At 42.8% G+C, this 25,251-nt stretch overlaps 1 protein-coding gene across 3 annotated transcripts in view; it reads right to left on the bottom strand.

The window, feature by feature from the left end:
• The window catches only part of LOC109869461 (radixin), a 55,168-nt gene that overhangs the window by 23,063 nt on the left and 6,854 nt on the right, over positions 1-25,251 (bottom strand). Inside the window, exons 1-2 of one of the 3 annotated variants that reach the window (XM_031799281.1) lie at positions 14,278-14,471; positions 13,687-13,786 (exon numbers count right to left, since the gene is read on the bottom strand). In XM_031799281.1, coding sequence (XP_031655141.1) covers positions 13,687-13,698 — 12 coding nt within the window. In that variant the 5' untranslated portion in view covers positions 13,699-13,786; positions 14,278-14,471. Of the gene's footprint in view, positions 1-8,278; positions 8,321-13,686; positions 13,787-14,277; positions 14,472-25,251 lie in introns of those variants that run through there. The other 2 variants (XM_020459641.2, XM_020459649.2) reach the window with 2 other exon arrangements.

The following is a 25,251-nucleotide window of genomic DNA, read 5'->3' as shown; positions in this document are numbered from 1 at the left end:
CAGAACTCTGTCTGCGCCAAAGCTAAAAGTCATAAGACCCTTTAACCGTTAATGAAAACATACGCCATCTTAATCACATCTATAGAACAGAGAGGCCTCAGAACAGGCAGACAGCAGTAGCAATACAGAGATATAACATCTTCAGAAAAGACAGGAATGCCTATAGGAAGGCATTTGGAAATTGCTCCAACGACAGTGCTTTTTTCGTGAATGCGCTTGTTAAAATCACCCGTTTGGCGAAGTAGGCTGCGATTCAATGACAAATTAACAGGCAACGCATTGATTATATGCAATGCAGGACAAGCTAGATAAACTAGTCATATCAACCATGTGTAGTTCATCACTAGTTATGTTAAGATTTCATGCTAGCTAGCACCTTACCTTGGCTCCTTGCTGCACTCGCATAACAGGTAGTCAGTCACGCAGTCACCTCGTGGAGTGCAATGTAATCGGTGTCCAAAAATGCCGATTATCGATTGTTATGAATACTTGAAATCGGCCCTAATTAAATCGCCCATTCCAATTAAATCGGTCAACCTCTACTATGTGTGCAAAGCTTGATAATGTGTGTGAAGTCAACAGAGAGGTCTATTTTCTGGGTGACCTGAACATTGACTGGTTAGAAACTAGAGTTGAAGTTGGACGTTTACATACACGTTAGCCAAGTACATTTGAACTCAGTTCTTCACAATTCCTGACATTTAATCCAAGTAAAAAATTCCCCGTTTTAGGTCAGTTAGGATCACCACTTCATTTTAAGAATGCGAAATGTCCGAATAATAGTAGAGAGAATTATTTATTTCAGCATTTATTTCTTTCATCACATTTCCAGTGGATCAGAAGTTTACATACACTCAATTTGTATTTGGTAGCCTTCCACAAGCTTCCCACAATAAGTTGGGTGAATTTTGGCACATTCCTCCTGACAGAGTTGGTGTAACTGAATCAGGTTTGTAGGCCTCCTTGCTCGCACACGCTTTTTCAGTTCTGTCCACAGATTTTCTATAGGATTGAGGTCAGGGCTTTGTGATGGCCATTCCAATACCTTGACTTTGTTGTCCTTAAGCCGTTTTGCCACAACTTTGGGAGTATGCTTGGGGTCATTGTCCATTTGGTAGACCCATTTGCGACCAAGCTTTAACTTCCTGACTGATGTCTTGAGATGTTGCATCAATATATCCACTTAAATTTCCTTTCTCAATTATGCCATCTATTTTGTGAAGTGCACCAGTCCCTCCTGAAGCAAAGCACCCTCACGACATGATGCCACCCCTGTGCTTCACGGTTGGGATGGTGTACTTCGGCATGCAAGCCTCCCCCTTTTTCCTCCAAACATAACGATGGTCATTATGTCCAAACAGTTCTATTTTTGTTTCATCAGACCAGAGGACATTTCTCAAAAAAGTACGATCTTTGTCCCCATGTGCAGTTGCAAACTGTAGTCTGGCTTTATTATGGCGGTTTTGGAGCAGTGGCTTCTTCCTTGCTGAGCGGCCTTTCAGGTTATGTCAATATAGGACTCGTTTTACTGTGGATATAGATACTTTTGTCCCAGTTTCCTCCAGCATCTTCGCAAAGTCCTTTGCTGTTGTTCTGGGATTGATTTGCACTTTTCGCACCAAAGTACGTTCATCTCTAGGAGACAGAACGCGTCTCCTTCCTGAGCGGTATGACGGCTGCGTGGTCCCATAGTGTTTATACTTGCGTAGTATTGTTTGTACAGATGAACGTGGTACCTTCAGGGATTTGGAAATTGCTCCAAAGGATGAACCAGACTTGTGGAGGTCTACAATCATTTTTCTGAGGTCTTGGCTGATTTATTTTGATTTTTCCCATTATGTCAAGCAAAGTGGCACTGAATTTGAAAGTAGGCCTTGAAATATATACACGGGTACACCTCCAATTGACTCAAATGTCAATTAGCCTATCAGAAGCTTCTAAAGCCATGACATGTTCTGGGCCGAGCGAAGATCTGCAATAAAGACGTGTGACAGAGGGAGTAAATATCCCAGTGCATAGTTAGCCAACTCAGCAGACAGACTGACAGCACTGGCCTTGCTATATACAGTACATCACCGGCCAGCAGCAGCAGAGATGCAGCTGGGGACAATGCACTAGCAGTAAGAGGGGTGTGCATGCCAGAGACAGAAGCTTGAAGGGCATGCACACACTTATAGCGGTGTGCACAAGCAGAGGATGTGCCTTTTGATTGTGCACTAGGAAAGAGGAGCAAGAGAATATGCTAAGGAAGTCAGGCTAAAGGAGTGTGCACAAGGAGAGCGGATCTATCAGGAGCGTGCAAGAAGAGAGCGGATCTATCAGGAGTGCGCATGAGGAGAGGGGACCTATCAAGAGTGTGCATGAGGAGAGAGGTGCAATGCTAGAAGAGCATGCACATAGAAAGCAGTAGGTCAGGTATTATTAGAGGAGGATGTTGACATGTTGGTAGCCAGTGAATTAGCAGGTCAGGACAGGGCTACGGCTGAGTTACGGCTTTGGTGTCTATATATACAGTAAGTACTGTGTCTTTATGTGTTGTGTAAATTAGGGTTACGGAGGGTTAGGATGGGGCTGTATGAAGGGTTTGGTTCGTATATAAAAGTGTCTTCAGAAAGTATTCATACCTCTGGACTTATTCCACATTATGTTGTGTTACAGCCTGAATTCAACATTTATTAAATAGTTATTATTTTCTCACCCATCTACACACACCCCATAATTACAAAGTGAAAACATGATTTAAAAAATAATTCCACTTTGACATTATGGGATGTTGTGGGTAGGCTAGTGACAAAAGAAATCTAAATTAAATCAATTTTAAATGCAGGCCTTAACACAACAAAATGTGGAAAAAGTCAAGGGGTGTGAATACTTTCTGAAGGCACTGATATATATACAGTGCATTGGGAAAGTATTCACACCCCTTAACATTTTCCAAATTTAGTTTCGTAACAACCTTACTCGAAAATGAATTACATTGTTTATTTTTCCTGGTACTGTATATACACACACTACATGACCAAAAGTATATAGATACTAGAGGTCGACCGATTAATTAGGGCCGATTTCAAGTTTTCATAACAATGGAAATTGGTATTTTTGGGTGCCGATTTTGTCGATAAAAAAAAAAAAAGTCAGCTAAGAACACATTCTGATTTTCAATGACGGCCTAGGAACGGTGGGTTAACTGCCTTGTTCAGGGGCAGAACGACCGATTTTCAATTTGTCCGCTCGGGGGATCCAATCTTGCACCTTACCGTTAACTAGTCCAACGCTCTAACCACCTGCCTCTCATTGCAATCCACGAGGAGCACAGCGCTCATTATGACTTCAAGCCTATCAGCCTAATGGCTGGTGTAACCGATGTGAAAGGGCTAGCTAGTTAGCTGGGTGTGCGCTAATAGCGTTTCAAACGTCACTCGCTCTGAGACTTGGAGTAGTTATTCCCCTTGCTCTGCAAAGGCCGCGGCTTTTGTGGAGAGATGGGTAAACACTGCTTCGAGTGTGGCTGTTGTCGATGTGATCCTGTTTCGAGACTAGGTAGGGGCGAGGAGAGGGACGGAAGCTATACTGTTACACTGGCAATAATGTAGTGCCTATAAGAAAATCCAATAGTCAAAGGTATATGAAATACAAATGGTATAGAGAGAAATAGTCCTATAAATACTATATTAACTACAACCTAAAACCTCTTACCTTGGAATATTGAAGTCTCATGTTAAAAGGAACCACCAACTGTCTCATGTGCTGAGCAAGGAACTCAAACGTTAGCTTTTTTACATGGCACATATTTCACTTTTACTTCAACACTTGGTTTTTGCATTATTTAAACCAAATTGAACATGTTTCATTATTTATTTGAGGCTAAATGGATTTTTATTGATGTATTATATTAAGTTAAAATAAGTGTTAATTCAGTATTGTTGCAAGTGTTATTATTACAAATAAAAAAACGTTTTATTTAATTTAATTTGGTTTAATTATTATTTATTTTTTTAAATCGGTATCGGCTTTTTTTTGGTGCTCCAATAATCGGTATTGGCGTTGAAAAATCCTAATCGGTCGACCTCTAGTAGATACAGTGGGGCAAAAAAGTAGTTAGTCAGCCACCAATTGTGCAAGTTCTCCCACTTAAAAAGATGAGGCCTGTCATTTTCATCATAGGTACACTTCAACTATGACAGACAAAATGAGGGGAAAAAATCCAGAAAATGACATTGTAGGATTTTTTATGAATTTATTTGCAAATGATGGTGGAAAATAAGTATTTGGTCACCTACAAACAGGCAAGATTTCTGTCTCTCACAGACCACTTCTTTAAGAGGCTCCTATGTCCTCCACTCTTTACCTGTATTAATGGCACCTGTTTGAACTTGTTATCAGTATAAAAGACACCTGTCCACAACCTCAAACAGTCACACTCCAAACTCCACTATGGCCAAGACCAAAGAGCTGTCAAAGGACACCAGAAACAAAATTGTAGACCTGCACCAGGCTGGGAAGACAGAATCTGCAATAGGTAAGCAGCTTGGTTTGAAGAAATCAACTGTGGGAGCAATTATTTGGAAATGGAAGACATACAAGACCACTGATAATGTCCCTCGATCTGGGGCTCTACGCAAGATCTCAATCCGTGGGGTCAAAATGATCACAAGAACGGTGAGCAAAAATTCCAGAACCACACAGGGGGACCTAGTGAATGACCTGCAGAGAGCTGGGACCAAAGTAACAAAGCCTACCATCAGTAACACACTACGCTGCCAGGGACTCAAATCCTGCAGTGCCAGACCTGTCCCCCTGCTTAAGCCAGTACATGTCCAGGCCCGTCTGAAGTTTGCTAGAGAGCATTTGGATGATCCAGAAGAAGATTGGGAGAATGTCATATGGTCAAATAAAACCAAAATATAACTTTTTGGGAAAAAATCTACTTGTCATGTTTGGAGGACAAAGAATGCTGAGTTGCATCCAAAGAACACCATACCTACTGTGAAGCATGGGGGGGGGGGGGGGGGGGGAACATCATGCTTTGGGTCTGTTTTCTGCAAAGGGACCAGGACGACTGATCCGTGTAAAGGAAAGAATTAATGGGGCCATGTATTGTGAGATTTTGAGTGAAAACCTCCTTCCATCAGCAAGGGCATTGAAGATGAAGTGGCTGGGTCTTTCAGCATGACAATGATCCCAAACGCAGTTGCAAATGAGAACTTGTTCTCAACTAGACTACCTGGTTAAATAAAAAGGTGAAAAAATATATATATATATATTTATTTTTATTTAAATAAACCGCCCGGGCAACGAAGGAGTGGCTTCGTAAGAAGCATTTCAAGGTCCTGGAGTGGCCTAGCCAGTCTCCAGATCTCAACCCCATAGAAAATCTTTGGAGAGAGTTGAAAGTCCATGTTGCCCAGCAACAGCCCCAAAACATCACTGCTCTAGGAGATCTGCATGGAGGAATGGGCCAAAATACCAGCAACAGTGTGTGAAAACCTTGTGACTTACAGAAGACTTACAGAAAACGTTTGACCTCTGTTATATACCCTTTGTTGGCAATGACAAAGTATTGAGATAAACTTTTGTTATTGACCAAATACTTATTTTCCACCATCATTTGCAAATAAATTCATAAAAAAATCCTACAATGTGATTTTCTGGATTTTTTTTGTCTGTCATAGTTGAAGTGTACCTATAATGAAAATTACAGGCCTCTCATCTTTAAGTGGGAGAACTTGCACAATTGGTGGCTGACTAAATACGTTTTTTTGCCCCACTGTACCTGCTCATATTACATCTCATTCCAAAATCATGGGCATTAATATGGAGTTGTTCCCCCCTTCGCTGCTATAACAGCCTCTAATCTTCTAAGAAGGTTTTCCACCCCTATACATTGCTGACGGGACTTGCTTCCATTCAGCCAGAAGAGCATTAGTGAGGTCACGCACTAAAGTTAGGCGATTAAGCCTGGCTCGCAGTCGGCTTTCCAATTAATCCCAAAGGTGTTCAATGGGGTTGAGGGTCAGGGCTCTGTGTAGGTCAGTCAAGTTCTTCCACACAGATCTTGACAAACCATGTGTATGAAGTCACCACAAGAATAATAAACAAGCAACTTTTGCTAGTCCCCACAAGGTCAAATGCTATTCTAGGGGGTTAAGGGTTACAGTTAGGCTTATGGTTAGTTTTAGGTTTAGGAGCTAGGTCTACTGTAGGTTTAGGATAAGGTTAGGGTTTAAGTTAAAGGTTAGGGTAAGGAGCTAGGGTTAGTTTTAGGTTCAGGGCTAGGGAAAATATTATTTTGAATGGGACTTAAGGTTATTTATACAAGACTGTGTGTGTGCGCACACACACACACACACACACACACACACACACGTGTAAGCGCGTCTGCACGTGCGTAACAGGTGGCTGACAACGTGGCAGACACCTTGCGGGCTTGCTTTAATGTAATTGTAAAAAGCTGCCCAACACCACTAAACAGGGATTTAAACACTGACTGGGGCACAGAAAACAATGACTGTAGGATTAACCTCTTAGGCTGGGAGATGGGACCTTAGTAACACTGCATAATTAACGCATGATGGACCACTTTAAATTGGAAAGGTTGCACGATATATATTCCACAAATCTAACAACATAGATTGATTATGTTCGATCTAAACGGTCTTTATGCAAAAGTTTATACAAATATATATAATTATACACTTCAATTGCTACAGGACTAGCTACAGAAGTCTTGCAGGTAGACCACTTTTAACCCTTCAAGAAATTATTATGTGGCCTAGATCCTGGTATTGGAGGTAATTCTGGTGCGTTGTAAAGATAATTTCCTTTGTGTCGTAGCAGTACCCATCCTATAGCCCATCAATAGCTTATTTCTATAAGGAAATAATTTAATATGTTTGTGTATGCGTATGCGTGTTCGAGAGCAAGAGAGAGCGAGAGAAACTGAGCGGGAGAGAAACTTAGCGGGATAGAAACTGAGCAGGAGAGAAACTGAGGGAGAGAGGGAGAGAAACTGAGCGGGAGGGAGAGGGAGAGAAACTGAGCAGGAGAGAGAGGGAGAGAAACTGAGCAGGAGAGAGAGGGAGAGAAACTGAGCAGGAGAGAGAGGGAGAGAAACTGAGCAGGAGAGAGAGGGAGAGAGACTGAGCAGGAGAGAGACTGAGCAGGAGAGAGACTGAGCAGGAGAGAGGGAGAGAAACTGAGCGGGAGAGAAACTGAGCGACAGAGCAAGATGTCTCAGAACTGATAGGAGCTGATCACCAACTGACAAAACACGTAGAGACAGAGCAGTGCACAGTGAATACTAGAACCCTCCATTCTCTGACTGCAACTCGGCTATACATACAGTAGCAACGTCTGCTAGTTAGCGGTCAATTCAGTTTCTTTGCAGCGAATTCCGGAAGTAAAAAAAAAACGATAACACCATCTTTATGCTTGAGTGGCTATTTCTTTTTGTCCAGTGACCCCCAAAGCAAAGGTAGCCCGTTACATATCCCCAACCCAAGCAACACTTGATAAGTATTGGTAAAATTGGTTAAAAGATGGACAGCTGTGACTTGTAGATAGCAAAATAGTTGTGAAGAGATGTGCCATTGAATCGGTACATGGTTTGTGAACTGATACACAAGACAACGCTGGATTCAAAACCTTTCAGTTTAACTGATTATACAAAATTATTGCGATCAATAGAATGTTATATACATGTATATGGGGTATAGAACCATCCCAGCTCTGCAGATTTTGCTGCGAAGAGACAGAATCATTAGATCTTTTTTTTTTTTTTTACTAATGTCCATATGTAGCTTGTTTTTGGTCGCAGGTTCAAGAATGGCTGAATAATTGCAACATTTACCTGGGGCTAACTCTGCAAATGGCACTGCTAGGTGATTTAAAAAAAAAGTCATATTCAATCGATCAATAACAATTATACTCATAACAAAAATGTTTCTTTAATTTACAATATGTAGAATCTATGAGAATAGAAAGGTGAAACTTTTTATGAAAGTTCTGAAAAACAAACAAAAGATAACTATTGTAAACTATACTCTGTCTGTGAACATGTATACAGTACATACGTATAAGACGGAACTAGAAGCATAAGTCTTGTTGTCCATTAGTTGACTCCAATTAGGGGAGGGGTGGTAGGGTTAGGATAAAATATATAAGAAAATTGTGGAATAATAGTGAAGATATCAAAACTATGAAATCATGTAGTAACCCAAAAACACCCTTTGCCTTGATGACTGCCTAGTGTGCAAAGCTTTCTCTCAACCAGATTCACCTGGAATGCTTTTCCAAAAGTCTTGAAGGAGTTCCCACATATGCTGAGCACTTGTTGGCTGCTTTTCCTTCACTCTGCAGTCCAACTTGGGTTGAGGTCGGGTGATTGTGAAGGCGAGATCATCTGATGCAGCACCATCACTCTCCTTCTTGGTCAAATAGCCCTTACACAGCCTGGAGGTGTGTTTTGGGTCATTGTCCTGTTGAAAAACAAATGATAGTGGGACTAAGTGCAAACCAGATGGGATGGTGTATCGCTGCAATATGCTGTGGTAGCCATGCTGGTTAACTGTGCCTTGAATTCTAAATAAATCACAGACAGTGTCACCAGCAAAGCACCCCCACACCTCCTCCATGCTTCACGGTGGGAACCATACATGCAGAGATCTTCCGTTCACCTACTCTACGTCTCACAAAGACACGGGGTTGGAACCAAAAATAACTTATCCTCTGCAGCAGAGGTAACTATGGGTCTTCCTTTCCTGTGGCGGTCCTCATGAGAGCCAGTTTCATCATAGCGCTTGATGGTTTTGCAACTGCACTTGAAGAAGCTTTCACAGTTTTTGAAATTTTCTGCATTGACTGACCTTTATGTCATAAAGTAATGATGGACTGTCGTTTCTCTGCTTATTTGAGCTGTTCTTGACATAATATGGACTTGGTCTTTTACCAAATATGTCTAACCCCTACCTCGTCACAACACAACTGAATTGCTCAAACGCATTAAGGAAAGAAATTCCACAAATTAACAAAGCACACCTGTTAATTGAAATGCATTCCAGGTGACTACCTCATGAAACTGGTTGAGAGAATGACAAGTGTGCACAGCTGTCATCAAGGCAAAGGGTGGCTACTTAGAAGAAACTCAAATATAAAATATACTTTGGTTTCTTTAACACTTTTTTTGGTTACAACATTATTCCATGTGTGTTATTTCATAGTTTTGATATCTTCACTAATATTATACAATGTAGAAAATAGTAAAAAATAAAGAAAAACCCTTGAATGAGTAGATGTGTCCAAAATTCTGACTGGTACTGTATATTTACAAAATATATATATAAGGGGGATTGGAAATTATGTAGATAATTACATTGTGGCTTCCATCAATCTGCAATATTCAATCTGATATACCCCCACCAAAAAAATAAAACCTTGATGAGTGCGGATTTTCCATATGGTAAACTGTGTGTGTGCGTGTGTTTGTGGTACCAGACAGGCCTAATTAAATGCACAGCTGTTTGTTGCTAAGCCGGTTACCAGGGGCTAAGGCACAGAGGACCCGGCTTTACCCCTCTTCACTGCCTCCTCCTCTACCGCACCTCTCTTCACCCATCCTCATCTATCTCACCACTCTTAACCATTGACCTCTACCTCACCCATCCACTTCTTCCTCACCCCTCACCCATCCTCCTCCTCTACCTCATCCCACTTCACCCTCTGCCTAACCCCTCTTCACCCTCACCCATCCCCTTTACCTCACCCTCTCCTCTTGCCCGGGATCTACTAGATTTTTTTTTCTCCCTTGCAAGACATATAATAGGAAAGATACAGAAACGGATGTAGGGACATACGGCCAAGAGAGCAAGGGTTGAGTGTTTCAACATAGTTATTTTGGGTCCAAACTGCTGCAGAAGACTCTTGATTTACCACCACCAGCTGTCCTACTAGGCACCACAACACCAAGTCCATGTTTTTCTCCCTACATGAGAAACTGAGTCGCCCTTATCCAGATATGTTGATAATAGAATGTTGGAATCAATTTTTCTGTTTCTAATTTCCCTTGTTACTGTATAGATGTATGCACATCTGTATGAGAAATGCCATTTTATTAAGGCTTTTGGAATATGGTTCTAGAAAATTGTATAATTTTTTTTTTTAAATACCAAATAGGCTATATTTTATATCTAACATATATTCTTATTATCTCTCATTCACAGGTGTCCATCTCAATGAACCTGGGCGTACCTACAACTACCGCCACTCTTGTTGTCATAGGAGAATGCATTCGGCATCATGGCTGCAAGGATGAGGACTCTTGTTCGGCTAATCGAGTTTACCCCTGAAAAGGCTAAAGACATTCTGAAGGCTTGTCTGGCCTTCCACGACTACCTGTCCTCCACAGATGAAACGCAAGATAAGTGTCTCCCGCTTTTGGGGACACTCCCCTCCCTTCTGGCAACTACCAACCTGGAGAGTGGAAGTGGGTTGTGGCCTGGGGACAACAATCTCCAAGAGCCAGGCAGACTCTCCCGTGCCAGGGCGACACAGCTTGCAAGCGAAACAAGAAACAAGCTCAGGGATCTCTTCTCCCCCCCGCATGTGTGCAAAAAGACATGGTTAGGAGAGGACAACTCAACCCATGACCAGCCAATCATGCAGAATAGGACTTTGTTTGGACTGCTCACACACACACCCCTTGATGGAGGCACGCATTCTTTGTGTGCACTGTGAACCAAAGTATTTCGTACTCAAATTTTGTTTTAATCTTAATGAATTGAAACCAAATTTGTATGATGTCTGTGTGCGTTAATTTACATTGAACTACACCACACAAAATATAGCCTGTAAGGTCTACAGCACACAGCTCTTCTCAACATTGTCAGTACTTGATTATCAAATAGAATGCATTGAAACACCTTGTATCGAGATGAAGAAACAGAGCTTTTTCAGCACACCAAAAAAATAAACCTTATTCTTGCATCTGGGCTCTGAAAGTAAACCACAATACAACAGTGTCTGCTAAGAACAGACATGTAAACACATCATCAATGAAATATCATTAAAGTGTCAGACAAATGGAATTATTTGAAGAATAGTACAAATGTCTCTGTGAAAAACAGACACGCAAACAACAAGTGCATACAACAAGACAAGTGTCTATGGAATAAAATTGTCTAGAATCTGACTCCTGAGATGTCTGAACAACAAGTTGTTAATTTCACTGTGGTCCCAGTCATTCGGTCCATGTCTTCTTGAAGTCATGCACAAATTCATGCAGCTGGTGATAGAATTCCAACCAGAGTTTTGTCAATAGTTCATCCATGAAATCAGCTATAGGTGCCAGGGCCCTGTGGGGAGGATGAGAAAAGGGGGGACATGTTAGGAGTGTCTGTGGCGAGCAGTGTGCATGGTGAGGAGAGGAGGAAAAAAGGACAACAAAAGAAAGGAAAGTATATCAGAATAAAGGAGGAGAGTCTGAAATGATTTACCTCTGGGTGGCTCAATGCATGACGTTCTCCAGATCTTGAGATCGGTCTTCGCAACGCCTTTACGAGTGATGTGTCTGAGTCTGCAGCTCTTTTCTCCCTTCTTCTCACAGTCCTGCTACTACTGCTGCTGCTCTGTGGCATTGGTGAGGAGCAAGCCAGTGGAGTGGGCCCAGGATAGGGTTTCCCAGGTCCTTCATAGAGATGGTTTTCCATTCTGCACTGCAGCTCAGTGCGGGAGATGGGCTGGGGGTTAATGACCAGTCAGTGCTGGGGAGCAGAGAACAAAACCTAGTGCTGTCCCCATTCACTGGTGTTTGTGCCTTGGAAAATAAAAAAAGTAGAGGGCTTTTTAGTTCACATAATCAAACCATCCAAAACAACCAATGAACAACATATCAAATATGATTAACCAAGACTAAATGGACTATAATGTTGCAAATGTTTGAGCAGAGTCGAGTTGGCCTAGCTAGACATTTGCAACATTTTAGCTAGCTGGACCTTGATACCGAACTTTGACTTAGGTGTTACCAATGTGGGAAGCTTATGATTTTCTTTCTATGACAAAATTATGTTTAATCAAAAAGTTGTAAAGATCTTTAGTTTAATTGGTTGGCTTGCTTGCTTTCTCTACATGAGTATGCTGCTAAGCTAGAGCTATCTGGCTGGGTTTAGTTCGCAAACATGGCTACTCTTTTCCTCAACTACAATAGAAAATACAACATACCTCATTCTCTGGTGAAGATGGCATGTTGCTTTCCGTCTTGCTTACTTCTGTCCCTCCTTGGCTAAGAAACGCTTGAAGTTGTCGTTCGCCATGTTGAATCACACTGAGTTTTCGGACTAAATCGAGAAAAAGAAACTCGCACCACCCCTACAGTTGATCAATCGCCAACGAAGGGGTGTAGACTTCAGCTATCGAACTTCGGCTTGCTTCGTCAAAACATTTTGTGTGCACGTACAGATTAACAAAACCCTTAACGAAGACCAAAACTAACCAAAATATCACAAAATGTCTTCATAATATATGCACAAGGAGAAACTAGGAGAGGATGAAAATAGAGAGGGAGGACTAGAAGGACATCAAAAGGTATTGAGAAAATAAAGAGCAGGGGAGAGCGACGGTAGACGTGGAGAGTGGAGGATTAGGTAGAGCCTACATTTTTCTATGTGCTAAGGTAAGGTTGAGGGAAAGGGATGGGTGAGTGAACTTCACACTTGATAATTAGATTTAGTGACTTGGATAATTCCCATTATATTAATGAAAACCGGCTTATGAAATATTTAAAGCCTGCCTGTGTCCCCGGCGGGTGGGCGCAGGCATGCTGGTGTGGAGCAGGGAAAGTAGTGAGGCGAACCAGAGGGGCGACATGTGCAAAACGTTTCAGTAAATCAATAATGCATTAAGTCCCACCACGCCCCACACCATAATCCTACAATGGTGATACATGCTTACAAGCGACACAAATATACAGATGAAGTACACACACAACAAACAAGTACTCACTAACACACATACAACCAACCCCCCCCCCCCCAAAAAAAGCCTGCAGACACTCGGCCCTCCGTGGAATGAGTTTGACACCTCTAGTTTACAGTGATTGACGGACTATAGAGTGGAGGGTTTACAGTGATTATGTAAACCACAGGGAGACTCTCTGGAGCTCTCCATCAGTCTGTCCCCAAGCTCTGAGCCTGTTACAAACAAAATAAGCGTGTGTGTGTGTGTGTGTGTGCTCAAAATAAGAGTAAAAGATGCCTTTGTGTTTTCTCCAAACAGGTCTGAAGTGGGTAATCAGGACTCTGGGGGGGGGGGGTACTGTGAGGTTGTCAGTGGAGGCTGCTGAGGGGAGGACGGAGCAAATGGAATGGCATCAAATAGGCGTGTGACGTATTTGATACCATTCCACTAATTCCCCTCCAGCCATTACCATGAGCCTGTCCTTCCCAATTAAGGTGCCACCAACCTCCTGCGGTGTATGTGAGGTTTGCTACAGTCAGGTTACTGTGTCCTAACATGTGGCTGCTGTTCTTGGATGGTGTGAAAGATACTTTGGGACAAAGCCTGAGGTGTTGTGGTGGAAAATACATTGTGAAATTCACAACACAACCTGAACATTCACACCTCCTGTAAATATTGTTTTCCCCAATGTGTTTATACATCTAAATTTTCATAATTTTTTCCTGAGGTGAGTCTCACCGGTTTGGGCATCTTTGTCCTCTCTCCAGCCTTGCCCTTCTGCTGAGAAAATGCAAAGAAATCGTCCTCCGTCTCGTTGACTCGCCCTGGGCTCCACTGCCTGTAGGAGAGAGCAGATAATAATAACTTAACACTATAAATAACAAAGAAAAGTACAGATCAGTTACCATTAACACAGAGAGAGAAAAAATGTCAGTGATATAATTGACAGTCCAGGATAAAACTCATGTAAAAAAACAAATCCAATTTATTGATATAGCCCTTCTTACATCAGCTGATATCTCAAAGTGCTGTACAGAAACCCAGCATAAAACCCCAAACAGCAAGCAATGCAGGTGAAGAAGCACGGTGGCTAGGAAAAAACTGTAGAAAGGCCAAAATGTAGGAAGAACACTAGAGAGGAACCAGGCTAGGAGGGGTGGCCAGTCCTCTTCGGGCTGTGCCAGGTGGAGATTATAACAGAACATGGCCAACATGTTCAAATGTTCATAAATGACCAGCATGGTCAAATAATAATAATAACAGTAGTTGTCGAGGGTGCAGCAAGTCAGCACCTCAGGAGTAAATGTCAGTTGTCTTTTCATAACCAACCATTAAGAGTATCTCTACCGCTCCTACTGTCTCTAGAGAGTTGAAAACAGCAGGTCTGGGACAGGTAGCACGTCCAGTGAACAGGTCAGGGTTCCATAGCCGCAGGCAGAACAGTTTAAACTGGAGCAGCAGCACAACCAGGTGGACTGGGGACAGCAAGGAGTCATCATGCCAGAAAGTCCTGAGGCATGGTCCTAGGGCTCAGGTCCTCAGAGAAAGAGAGAGCATACTTAAATTCACACAGGACACCGGATAAGACAGGAGAAGTACTCCAGATATAACAGACTGACCCTTGCCCCCCGACACAAACTCTGGATGTTATAGCTGTGTCTGAATCCTGGCTTAGGAAGACCACCAAAAATTCTGAAATGTTCATCCCAAACGACAACATTTTCAGACAAGATAGAACTGCCAAAGGGGGCGGTGTTGCAATCTACTGCAAAGATAGCCTGCAGAGTTCTGTCCTACTATCCAGGTCTGTACCCAAACAATTTGAACTTCTACTTTTAAAAATCCACCTCTAAAAGCAAGTTTCTCACCATTGCCGCCTGCTATAGACCACCCTCTGTCCCCAGCTGTGCTCTGGACACCATACACCAACTGATTGCCCCCCATCTATCTTCAGAGCTCGTGCTGCTAGGCGACCTAAACTGGAACATGCTTAACACGCCAGCCATCCTACAATCTAAGCTTGATGCCCTCAATCTCACACAAATTATCAATGAACCTACCAGGTACCTCCCCAAAGCCGTAAACACAGGTGCACCCTCATAGATATCATCCGAACCAACTTGCCCTCTAAATACACCTCTGCTGTCTTCAACCAAGATCTCAGCGATCACTGCCTCATTGCCTGCATCCGTAATGGGTCAGCGGTCAAACTACCTCCACTCATCACTGTCAAACGCTCCCTGAAACACTTCAGCGAGCAGGCCTTTCTAATCGACCTGGCCGGGGTATCCTGGAAGGATATTGATCTCGTCTTCCTAACCATCTTAAATAAGCATGCCCCATTCAAGAAATTTAGAACCAGGAACAGATATAGCCCTTGGTTCTCCCCAGACCTGACTGCCCTTAACCAACACAAAAACATCCTATGGCGTTCTGCATTAGCATCGAACAGCCCCCGTGATATGCAGCTGTTCAGGGAAGCTAGAAACCATTATACACGGGCAGTTAGAAAAGCCAAGGCTAGCTTTTTCAAGCAGAGATTTGCTTCCTGCAACACTAACTCAAAGTCCTGGGACACTGTAAAGTCCATGGAGAATAAGAACACCTCCTCCCAGCTGCCCACTGCACTGAAGATAGTAAACACTGTCACTTCTGATTAATCCACTATAATTGAGAATTTCAATAAGCATTTTTCTACAGCTGGCCATGCTTTCCACCTGGCTACCCCTACCCCGGTCAACAGCACTGCACCCCCCACAGCAACTCGCCCAAGCCTTCCCATTTCTCCTTCTCCCAAATCCAGTCAGCGGATGTCCTGAAAGAGCTGCAATATCTGGACCCCTACAAATCAGCCAGGCTAGACAATCTGGACCCTTTCTTTCTAAAAAATTATCTGCCAAAATTGTTGCCACCCCTATTACTAAGAGCAATTGGAGGCCACGGAAAGAGTTGGATGGCATTGAAGCTTGCCTGGAGGGTTGTTAACAGTGTCCAAAGAAGGGCAAGAAGTATACAGAATGGTGTCGTCTGCATAGAGGTGGATCAGAGACTCACCAGCAGCAAGAGCGACATCATTGATGTATACAGAGAAGAGTCGGTCCAAGAATTGAACCCTGTGGCACCCCCATAGAGACTGCCAGAGGTCCGGACAGCAGACCCTCCGATTTGACACACTGAACTCTATCAGAGAAGTAGTTGGTGAACCAGGTGAGGCAATTATTTGAGAAACCAAGGCTGTCGAGTCTGCCGATGAGGATGTGGTGATTGACAGAGTCGAAAGCCTTGGCCAGATCAATGAATACGGCTGCACAGTAATGTTTCTTATCGATGGCGGTTAAGATATCGTTTAGGACCTGAAGCGTGGCTGAGGTGCACCCATGACCAGCTCTGAAACCAGATTGCATAGCAGAGAAGGTATGGTGAGATTCGAAATGGTCGGTAATCTGTTTGTTGACTTGGCTTTCGAAGACCTTAGAAAGGCAGGGTAGGATAGATATAGGTCTGTAGCAGTTTGGGTCAAGAGTGTCCCCCCCCCCCCCTTGAAGAGGGGGATGACCGCAGCTACTTTCCAATCTTTGGGAATCTCAAATGACACGGAAGAGAGGTTGAACAGGTTAGCCTCTTGCGACGAGCAATCCCGGATCCGGGATCGTAATCATAGCCTCAAACAAATTAGCATAACGCAGCGGACATAAATACCCCTAGAAACTTTTCCTATTCATGAAAATCGCAAATGAAATGAATTAAATATATTCAAACACAAGCTTAGCCTTTTGTTAACAACACTGTCATCTCAGTTTTTCAAAATATGCATTACAGCCAACGCTAGACAAGCATTTGTGTAAGTTTATCATGGCATAATACTATGCTAGGCTCTGCTGGCAGCAGGCAACATTTCCACGAAAATAAGAAAAGCAACCAAATTAAATAATTTACCTTTGAAGAACTTCAGATGCTTTCACTCAGGAGACTCCCAGTTAGATAGCAAATGTTCCTTTTTTCCAAAAAGATCATTTTTGTAGGCGAAATAGCTCCCGTTTGTTCATCATTCTTGGCTGAGAAATCGGCCGGAAAATGCTACCACTACAACGCTGAACTTTTTTCAAAATTTGCTCCATAATATCGACAGAAACACGGCAAACGTTGTTTAGGATCCATCCTCAAGGTGTTTTTAACATATATATTCGATAATATATCTGTCGAGGCAATTGGTTTCATATAAGAAGTGATTGGAAAAATGGCTACCTCAGTATTTTACGCAAGATTTTCTGCGGGAGACACCATGTGACCACTTGCTATATATGGTCCCTTACGGCTATTCTTCAATGGAAATGCGTAAAAAGACATCACAATGCTGTAGACACCTTGGGGAATATGTGGAAAACATAAGCTCATTCGTAGCTCATTCACAGCCATATAAGGAATCATTGGCATGAGGCGGTTTCAAATGCGGCACTTCCTGGTTGGATATTTATCTGGGTTTCGCCTGTAACATCAGTTCTGTGGCACTCACAGACAATATCTTTGCAGTTTTGGAAATGTCAGTGTTTTCTATCCAAAGCTGTCAATTATATGCATAGTCGAGCATCTTTGTGACAAAATATCTTGTTTAAAACGGGAACGTTTTTCATCCAAAAATGTTAATAGTGCCCCCTAATGCTTAACTGGTTTTAAATACAAGTAAAACTAAATGCATGCTCTTCAACCGATCGCTGCCTGCACCTGCCCGCTTGTCCAACATCACTACTCTGGACGGCTCTGACTTAGAATATGTGGACAACTACAAATACCTAGGTGTCTGGTTAGACTGTAAACTCTCCTTCCAGATCCACATCAAACAACTCCAATCCAAAGTTAAATCTAGAATTGCCTTCCTATTTCGCAACAAAGCATCCTTCACTCATGCTGCCAAACATACCCTTGTAAAACTGACCATCCTACCAATCCTCGACTTCGGCGATGTCATTTACAAAATAGCCTCCAATACCCTACTCAACAAATTGGATGCAGTCTATCACAGTGCCATCCGTTTTGTCACCAAAGCCCCTTATACTACCCACCATTGCGACCTGTACGCTCTCGTTGGCTGGCCCTCGCTTCATACTCGTCGCCAAACCCACTGGCTCCATGTCATCTACAAGACCCTGCTAGGTAAAGTTCCCCCTTATCTCAGCTCGCTGGTCACCATAGCATCACCCACCTGTAGCACGCGCTCCAGCAGGTCTCTCTCTCTGGTCACCCCCAAAACCAATTCTTTCTTTGGCCACCTCTCCTTCCAGTTCTCTGCTGCCAATGACTGGAACAAACTACAAAAATCTCTGAAACTGGAAACACGTATCTCCCTCACTAGCTTTAAGCACCAACTGTCAGAGCAGCTCACAGATTACTACACCTTTACATAGCCCACCTATAATTTAGCCCAAACAACTACCTCTTTCCCTACTGTATTTATTTTATTTATTTATTTAGCTCCTTTGCACCCCATTATTTTTATTTCTACTTTGCACATTCTTCCACTGCAAATCTACCATTCCAGTGTTTTACTTGCTATATTGTATATACTTTGCCACCATGGTCTTTTTTTTCCTTTACCTCCCTTCTCACCTCATTTGCTCACATCGTTCATAGACTTGTTTATACTGTATGTTTGTTTTACTCCATGTGTAACTCTGTGTCGTTGTATGTGTCGAACTGCTTTGCTGTATCTTGGCATGGTCGCAATTGTAAATGAGAACTTGTTCTCAACTTGCCTACCTGGTTAAATAAAGGTGAAATAAATGTAAAATTAAAATTAAAGTTAAGTTTGCAGCCATCCACTTCCTTATGTCTAAAACACAGGCTTCTAGCAAGGGTAATTTTGGGGCTTCACCATGTTTCATTGAAATGTACAGCTGTTTGTCATCTGCATTACAGTGAAAGTTAACATTATGTTTTCGAATGACATCCAATAGGTCAAATATATAGTGAAAACAATAGTGGTCCTAAAACGGAACCTTGAGGAACACTGAAATGTACAGTTGATTTGTCAGAGGACAAACCATTCACAGAGACAAACTGATATCTTTCCTACAGATAAGATCTAAAATCAGGCCAGAACTTGTCAGTGTAGACCAATGTGTTTCCAATCTCTCCAAAAGAACGTGGTGATCGATCGTATCAAAAGCAGCACAAAGGTCTAGGAGCACGAAGACAGATGCAGAGCCTCGGTCTGACGCCAATAAAAGGTCATTTACCACCTTCACAAGTGGAGTTTCAGTGCTATAATGGGGTCTAAAACCAGACTGAAGCATTTCGTATACATTGTTTGTCTTCAGGAAGGCAGTGACTTGCTACGCAACATCTTTTTCTAAATTTTGAGAGGAATGGAAGATTTGATAAATCGGCCAATAGTTTTAAAAATATTTTCTGGGTCAAGGTTTGGCTTTTTCAAGAGGCTTTATTACTGCCACTTTTAGTGAGGTTGGTACACATCCGGTGGATAGAGCGCTGTTTATTATGTTCAACATAGGATGGCCAAGCACAGGAAGCAGCTCTTTCAGTAGTTTAGTTGGAATAGGGTCCAGTATGCAGCTTGAAGGTTTAGAGGCCATGATTATTTTCATAATTGTGTCAAGAGATATAGTACTAAAACACTTGAGTGTCTCTCTTGATCCTAGGTCCTGGCAGAGTTGTGCAGACTCAGGACAACGAGCTTTGAAGGAATACGCAGATTTAAAGAGTCCGTAATTTGCATTCTTATGATCATGATCTTTTCCTCAAAGAAGTTCATGAATTTATTACAGCTGAAGTGAAAGCCATCCTTTCTTGGGGAATGCTGCTTTTTAGTTAGCTTTGCGACAGTATCAAAAATACATTTTGGATTGTTCTTATTTTTCTCAATTAAATTGGAAAAAATAGGATGATCGAGCAGCAGTGAGGGCTCTTCGATACTGTCTTTCTAAACCAGTCGGAAGACTTCCAGTTTGGTGTGGCGCCATTTCCGTTCCAATTTTCTGGAAGCTTGCTTCAGAGCTCGGGTATTTTCTGTATACCAGGTAGCTAGTTTCTTATGACAAATGTTTTTAGGGGTGCAAATGCATCTAGGGTATTGCGCAAGGTTAAATTGAGTTCCTCAGTTAGGTGGTTAATTTTGTCCTCTGACGTCCTTGGGTAGGCAGAGGGAGTCTGGAAGGGCATCAAGGAAAATTTGTGTTGTCTGAGAATTTATAGCACGACTTTTGATGCTCCTTAGTTGGGGTCTGAGCAGATTATCTGTTGCGATTGCAAACGTAATAAAATGGTGGTCCGATAGTCCAGGATTATGAGGAAAAACATTAAGATCCACAACATTTATTCCATGGGACAAAACCAGGTCCAGAGAATGACTGGGACAGTGAGTAGGTCCAGAGACATGTTGGACAAAACCCACTGAGTCGATGATTGCTCCGAAAGCCTTTTGGAGTGGGTCTGTGGACTTTTCCATATGAATATTAAATTCACCAAAACTTTGAATATTATCTGCTATGACTACAAGGTCCGATAGGAATTCAGGGAACTCAGTGAGGAACGCTGTATATGGCCCAGGAGGCCTGTAAACAGTAGCTATAAAAAAGTGATTCAGTAGGCTGCATAGATTTCATGACTAGAAGCTCAAAAGACGAAAAGTTCTTTTTTTTGTAAATTGAAATTTGCTAACGTAAATGTTAGCAACACCTACGCCTTTGCGGGATGCGCGGGGGATATGGTCACTACTGTAACCAGGAGGTGAGTCCTCATTTAACACAGTAAATTCATCAGGCTTAAGCCATGTTTCAGTCAGGCCAATCACATCAAGATTATGATCAGTGACTAGTTCATTGACTATAACTGCCTTTGAAGTTTGGGATCTAACATTAAGTAGCCCTATTTTGAGGTGAGGTATCACGATCTCTTTGAATAATGACAGGAATGCAGGAGGTCATTATTCCTGTGAGATTGCTAGAGCAAACACTGCCATGTTTAGTTTTGCCCAACCTAAATTGAGGCACAGACATGGTCTCAATGGGGATAGCTGAGCTGACTACACCGACTGTGCTAGTGGCAGACTCCACTAAGCTGGCAGGCTGGCTAACAGCCTGCTGCCTGGCCTGCACCCTATTTCATTGTGGAGCTAGAGGAGTTAGAGCCCTGTCTATGTTGGTAGATAAGATGAGAGCACCCCTCCAGCTCGGATGGAGTCCGTCACTCCTCAGCAGGCCAGGCTTGATCCTGTTTGTGGGTGAGTCCCAGAAAGAGAGCCAATTATCTACAAATTCTATCTTTTGGGAGGGGCAGAAATCAGTTTTCAACCAGCGATTGAGTTGTGAGATTCTGCTGTAGAGCTCATCATTCCCCCTAACTGGGAGGGGGCCAGAGACAATTACTCGATGCCGACATCTTTCTAGCTGATTTACACGCTGAAGCTGTTGCGCTTGGTGATCTCTGTTTCATCCTAACATCGTTGGTGCCGACGTGGATAACAATATCCCTATACTCTACACTCGCCAGTTTTAGCCTTAGCCAGCACCATCTTCAGATTAGCCTTAACGTCGGTAGCCCTGCCCCCTGGTAAACAGTGTATGATCGCTAGATGATTCACTTTAAGTCTAATACTATGGTAATGGAGTCGCATATGACTAGGGTTTTCAATTTGTCAGAGCTAATGGTGGGAAGCTTCGGCGTCTCAGACCCTGTAACGGGAGGAGTAGAGACCAGAGAAGGCTCGGCCTCAGACTCCAACTCGCTGCTTAATGGGGAAAACCGGTTGAAAGTTTGTCGGATGAATGAGCGACACCGGTTGAGCATTCCTACAGCAATTCCCTCCAGAAGCCATGAGAACGTTGTCCGGCTGCGGGGACCGTGCGAGGGGATTTATACTAACGTTACTATCTGTACTTACTGGTGGCACAGACGCCGTTTCATCCTTTCCTACACTGAAATGTCCATTGCCTAACGATTGCGTCTGAAGCTGGGCTTGCAGCACAGCTATCCTCGCAGCTATCCTCGTAAGGTGATCGTTCTCCTGTATATTATGAGTACAGCGACTGCAATTAGAAGGCATCATGTTAATGTTACTACTTAGCGTCGGCTGTTGGAGGTCCTGACGAACCACGTCCTGATAAAGCGTCCGGAGTGAAAAAGTTGAATGAAAAAAAAAGTTGAGTGAGGGTAAAACTAAAAATATAAATGGTAATTAAAAAGTAAAAACTGTAAAGTTGTCAGGTAGCAAAGTAAGGTTGGCAACAAAACGCACAGGAACACGTAAACAAGTCTGAAAGTTGTGACTACATCACATTTGAATTTATTTTGTATTGAGGCAGTTGTAGTGGTTACTACACTTCCCAACTGGAAACATATGCTGGCTCCTGAACAACAACTCCAAACAGTGAAAAGAGAAAATGGGGGGGGAGCGTACATGGCGGGAGGGAGGGGGAGGGCTCGAGCGCCAGCGGTAGGTAGGCCTTGAAGTAGTCCCTGTGGTGACAGAGCCCTGAGATGGCAAAGGCCAGAAATAGGCTCTGCTAATGAAGTAATGAAAGTCAGCCCAGAGAGATGTGATAGCAGCCAGCCAGGCAGGCAGGGCTGCAGAACTAAGCAGGAAATGAGGAGCAGGCTTACTGAGGAACGGTAATCTGACTCTACCTTTACCTCTCTCTCTCCCTAGCAGAGACTGGGGGAACAGATATACTGCAGTGTGATAGGGGAGGTAGAGAACCCAAGCTGAGCCTGCCCCACTTACCTGGTACAGAGGAGATAAAAGAGTGGACAGAATCACTAGAGAATGATGGAGGAAGAAGGGGCAGAAGCTCCACATTGCTTCCTAATTTAAACTTTCTCCCTAATTGAGCACAAAGGAAGAAAAATAAAAGGTTAGTCTAACTTCTGAGTAATAATTACCCTTTTGAAGGACACAGGAACTATTTTAGGTAAGGTATTGAGTCCAAATAGACATTTCATGCTATTCCTCTACTTTTTAATCTCCCTTTTATCTCCCTCAAATTATAGGGTGTAGTCAAGTCCCTGGACTCCCTGCATTTAGTAGGGCACAACGTTGTGGTACGCTGAGATAGAAATATATCAGGCCAGACATGCCTCTCTAACATGTAGAGGAAGCAATCATATCTATTACCGTCCTCAATGTGACACAGGTGCTTAGATTTCATCCCTAGAGCAGGACTGGTTTCTATATATTCTAGCTATATTAGTCTCTATAAAAGGACCTCCGGTGAGTCTTTGGGAGAAAGATGACCTATGATTTCCCCACCCACCTCAGGGCAGCCTTAACCTGCGACTTTGTGAGGTCATTAATTAGCATCCGGTGCCAAATACTTTCACTTTTAGGCAGAGAAAAGCTATAATCTGGTCTGCAGTGTGTGTGTGTGTGTGTTACCTGACCCCTCCATTCACCAAATCCTGAGTGCCACTCTCAAAACGGATACAGCTTCCAGGTCACCATTCATGCAGAAAGTAACAGGCTCTGCTCTCCACACACATTACTCTTTCATCTCTCTCCCTTTGCATTTTTCTTTCGCTCTCTCTGACGCAGTAGCTTTTAACAGGACATGGCTTATAGCTCTCATAAAACTAGTTACAGGCATCTAAGTGACAAGCCTTTTCCACACCCTGTCAGTGTACTCCTCACAAATCCTGTTTCCCTCCTCTCCGTTCCCTTGTTCCCCTCTCATTTCATACTTTCACTGCAGTGGTACAAGCGAGTGGAGAAGGCCTGCTGAACACATGGGCCAATAGGTTTGCGGGGTGTGTGTGTGTTTACAGATCTGATGGCCACATCTCCAGTTGTGGTGTGAGTGATACTACAGAGGGTATACAAACAAAGGAGATGTAGAACCCACTACAACAAGAAACTGTACTAGGCTCTCCTTATGGGGGCATTACAATTTCCAGAGAGTTGGGTGAAAGGCTCACAAGAGTGACACTGTGTTCAATCTCTGTCATGACCTTGCCTGATGGTTCCAAAGTAAAGTTCACCCCCCCAAAAGATATTACACATCAAACCTTGTTACTTTTGCCAAGCCCATCAAGAAAGACCCTGATTGGCTAACCACTGCTCCATTCACAGCTATTTTTGTCTGTTGGCAAGGATACTCACATACACACATTGCTTTTAACAGTGTTTTCAACGTATATATTTAACACACATTACATCGTGCATGTTCATTTACACAGTATTCAACATGTCCTCTTGGTTCACATCTTGCTGCTACGCCACCATGTGTATGTCAGTTATCATTTAGTTCATTTGAATATTTTCGTCATTGATGTAAGGGCTTAGTTATCTAATGTTGATGGGGCATATTAACCTGTTTTATAAGGATACTCCTGAATCAAATCAAAGTTTATTTGTCACGCGTGCCGAATACAAAAGGTGTAGACCTTAGTGAAATGCTTACTTACAGGCTCTAACCAATAGTGCAAAAAGGGTATTAGATAAACAATAGGTAAGTAAAGAAATAAAACAGTAGCGAGGCTATAATAGTAGCGAGGCTACATACAGACACTGGTTAGTCAGGCTGATTGAGGTAGTATGTACATGTAGATATGGTTAAAGTAACTAGATATGGTTAAAGTGATCCCTATGATCAATAATAGTTTTTCTTAAGTGTACCTTTAACAGAGCTGACATTCAAGTGCCTTCACCCTATTGCTTACCCCTATCATGTTGTTTCAGATCTACACAATTGCCTAGGGAGGAGGGTTTACGGTTTCTTCTGGACAAGGCATAACTGTACTGGCCCAATTAGCACATGCCCTAGAGATATCCCTTACTGGGACAGTGGTTAAGATGTTTGTCATTGGTGTTAGTGGCCTGGGTTTGCGACCCACTTGGGGAATCCCCCTACGCTCACATTCTTAGCAATATACACTGCTCAAAAAAATAAAGGGAACACTTAAACAGCACAATGTAACTCCAAGTCAATCACACTTCTGTGAATTCAAACTGTCCACTTAGGAAGCAACACTGATTGACAATAAATGTCACATGCTGTTGTGCAAATGGAATAGACAACAGGTGGCAATTATAGGCAATTAGCAAGACACCCCCAATAAAGGAGTGGTTCTGTAGGTGGTGACCACAGACCACTTCTTAGTTCCTATGCTTCTTGGCTGATGTTTTGGTCGCTTTTGAATGCTGGCAGTGCTTTCACTCTAGTGGTAGCATGAGACGGAGTCTACAACCCACACAAGTGTCTCAGGTAGTGCAGCTCATCCAGGATGGCACATCAATGCGTGCTGTGGCAAGAAGGTTTGCTGTGTCTGTCAGCGTAGTGTCCAGAGCATGGAGGC

Source organism: Oncorhynchus kisutch, linkage group LG2 (genome assembly GCF_002021735.2).
Source record: "Oncorhynchus kisutch isolate 150728-3 linkage group LG2, Okis_V2, whole genome shotgun sequence".
NCBI lineage: Eukaryota > Metazoa > Chordata > Actinopteri > Salmoniformes > Salmonidae > Oncorhynchus > Oncorhynchus kisutch.
Note: the sequence above shows the minus strand (reverse complement) of the source record. Positions and strands in the feature narration are given on the sequence as shown.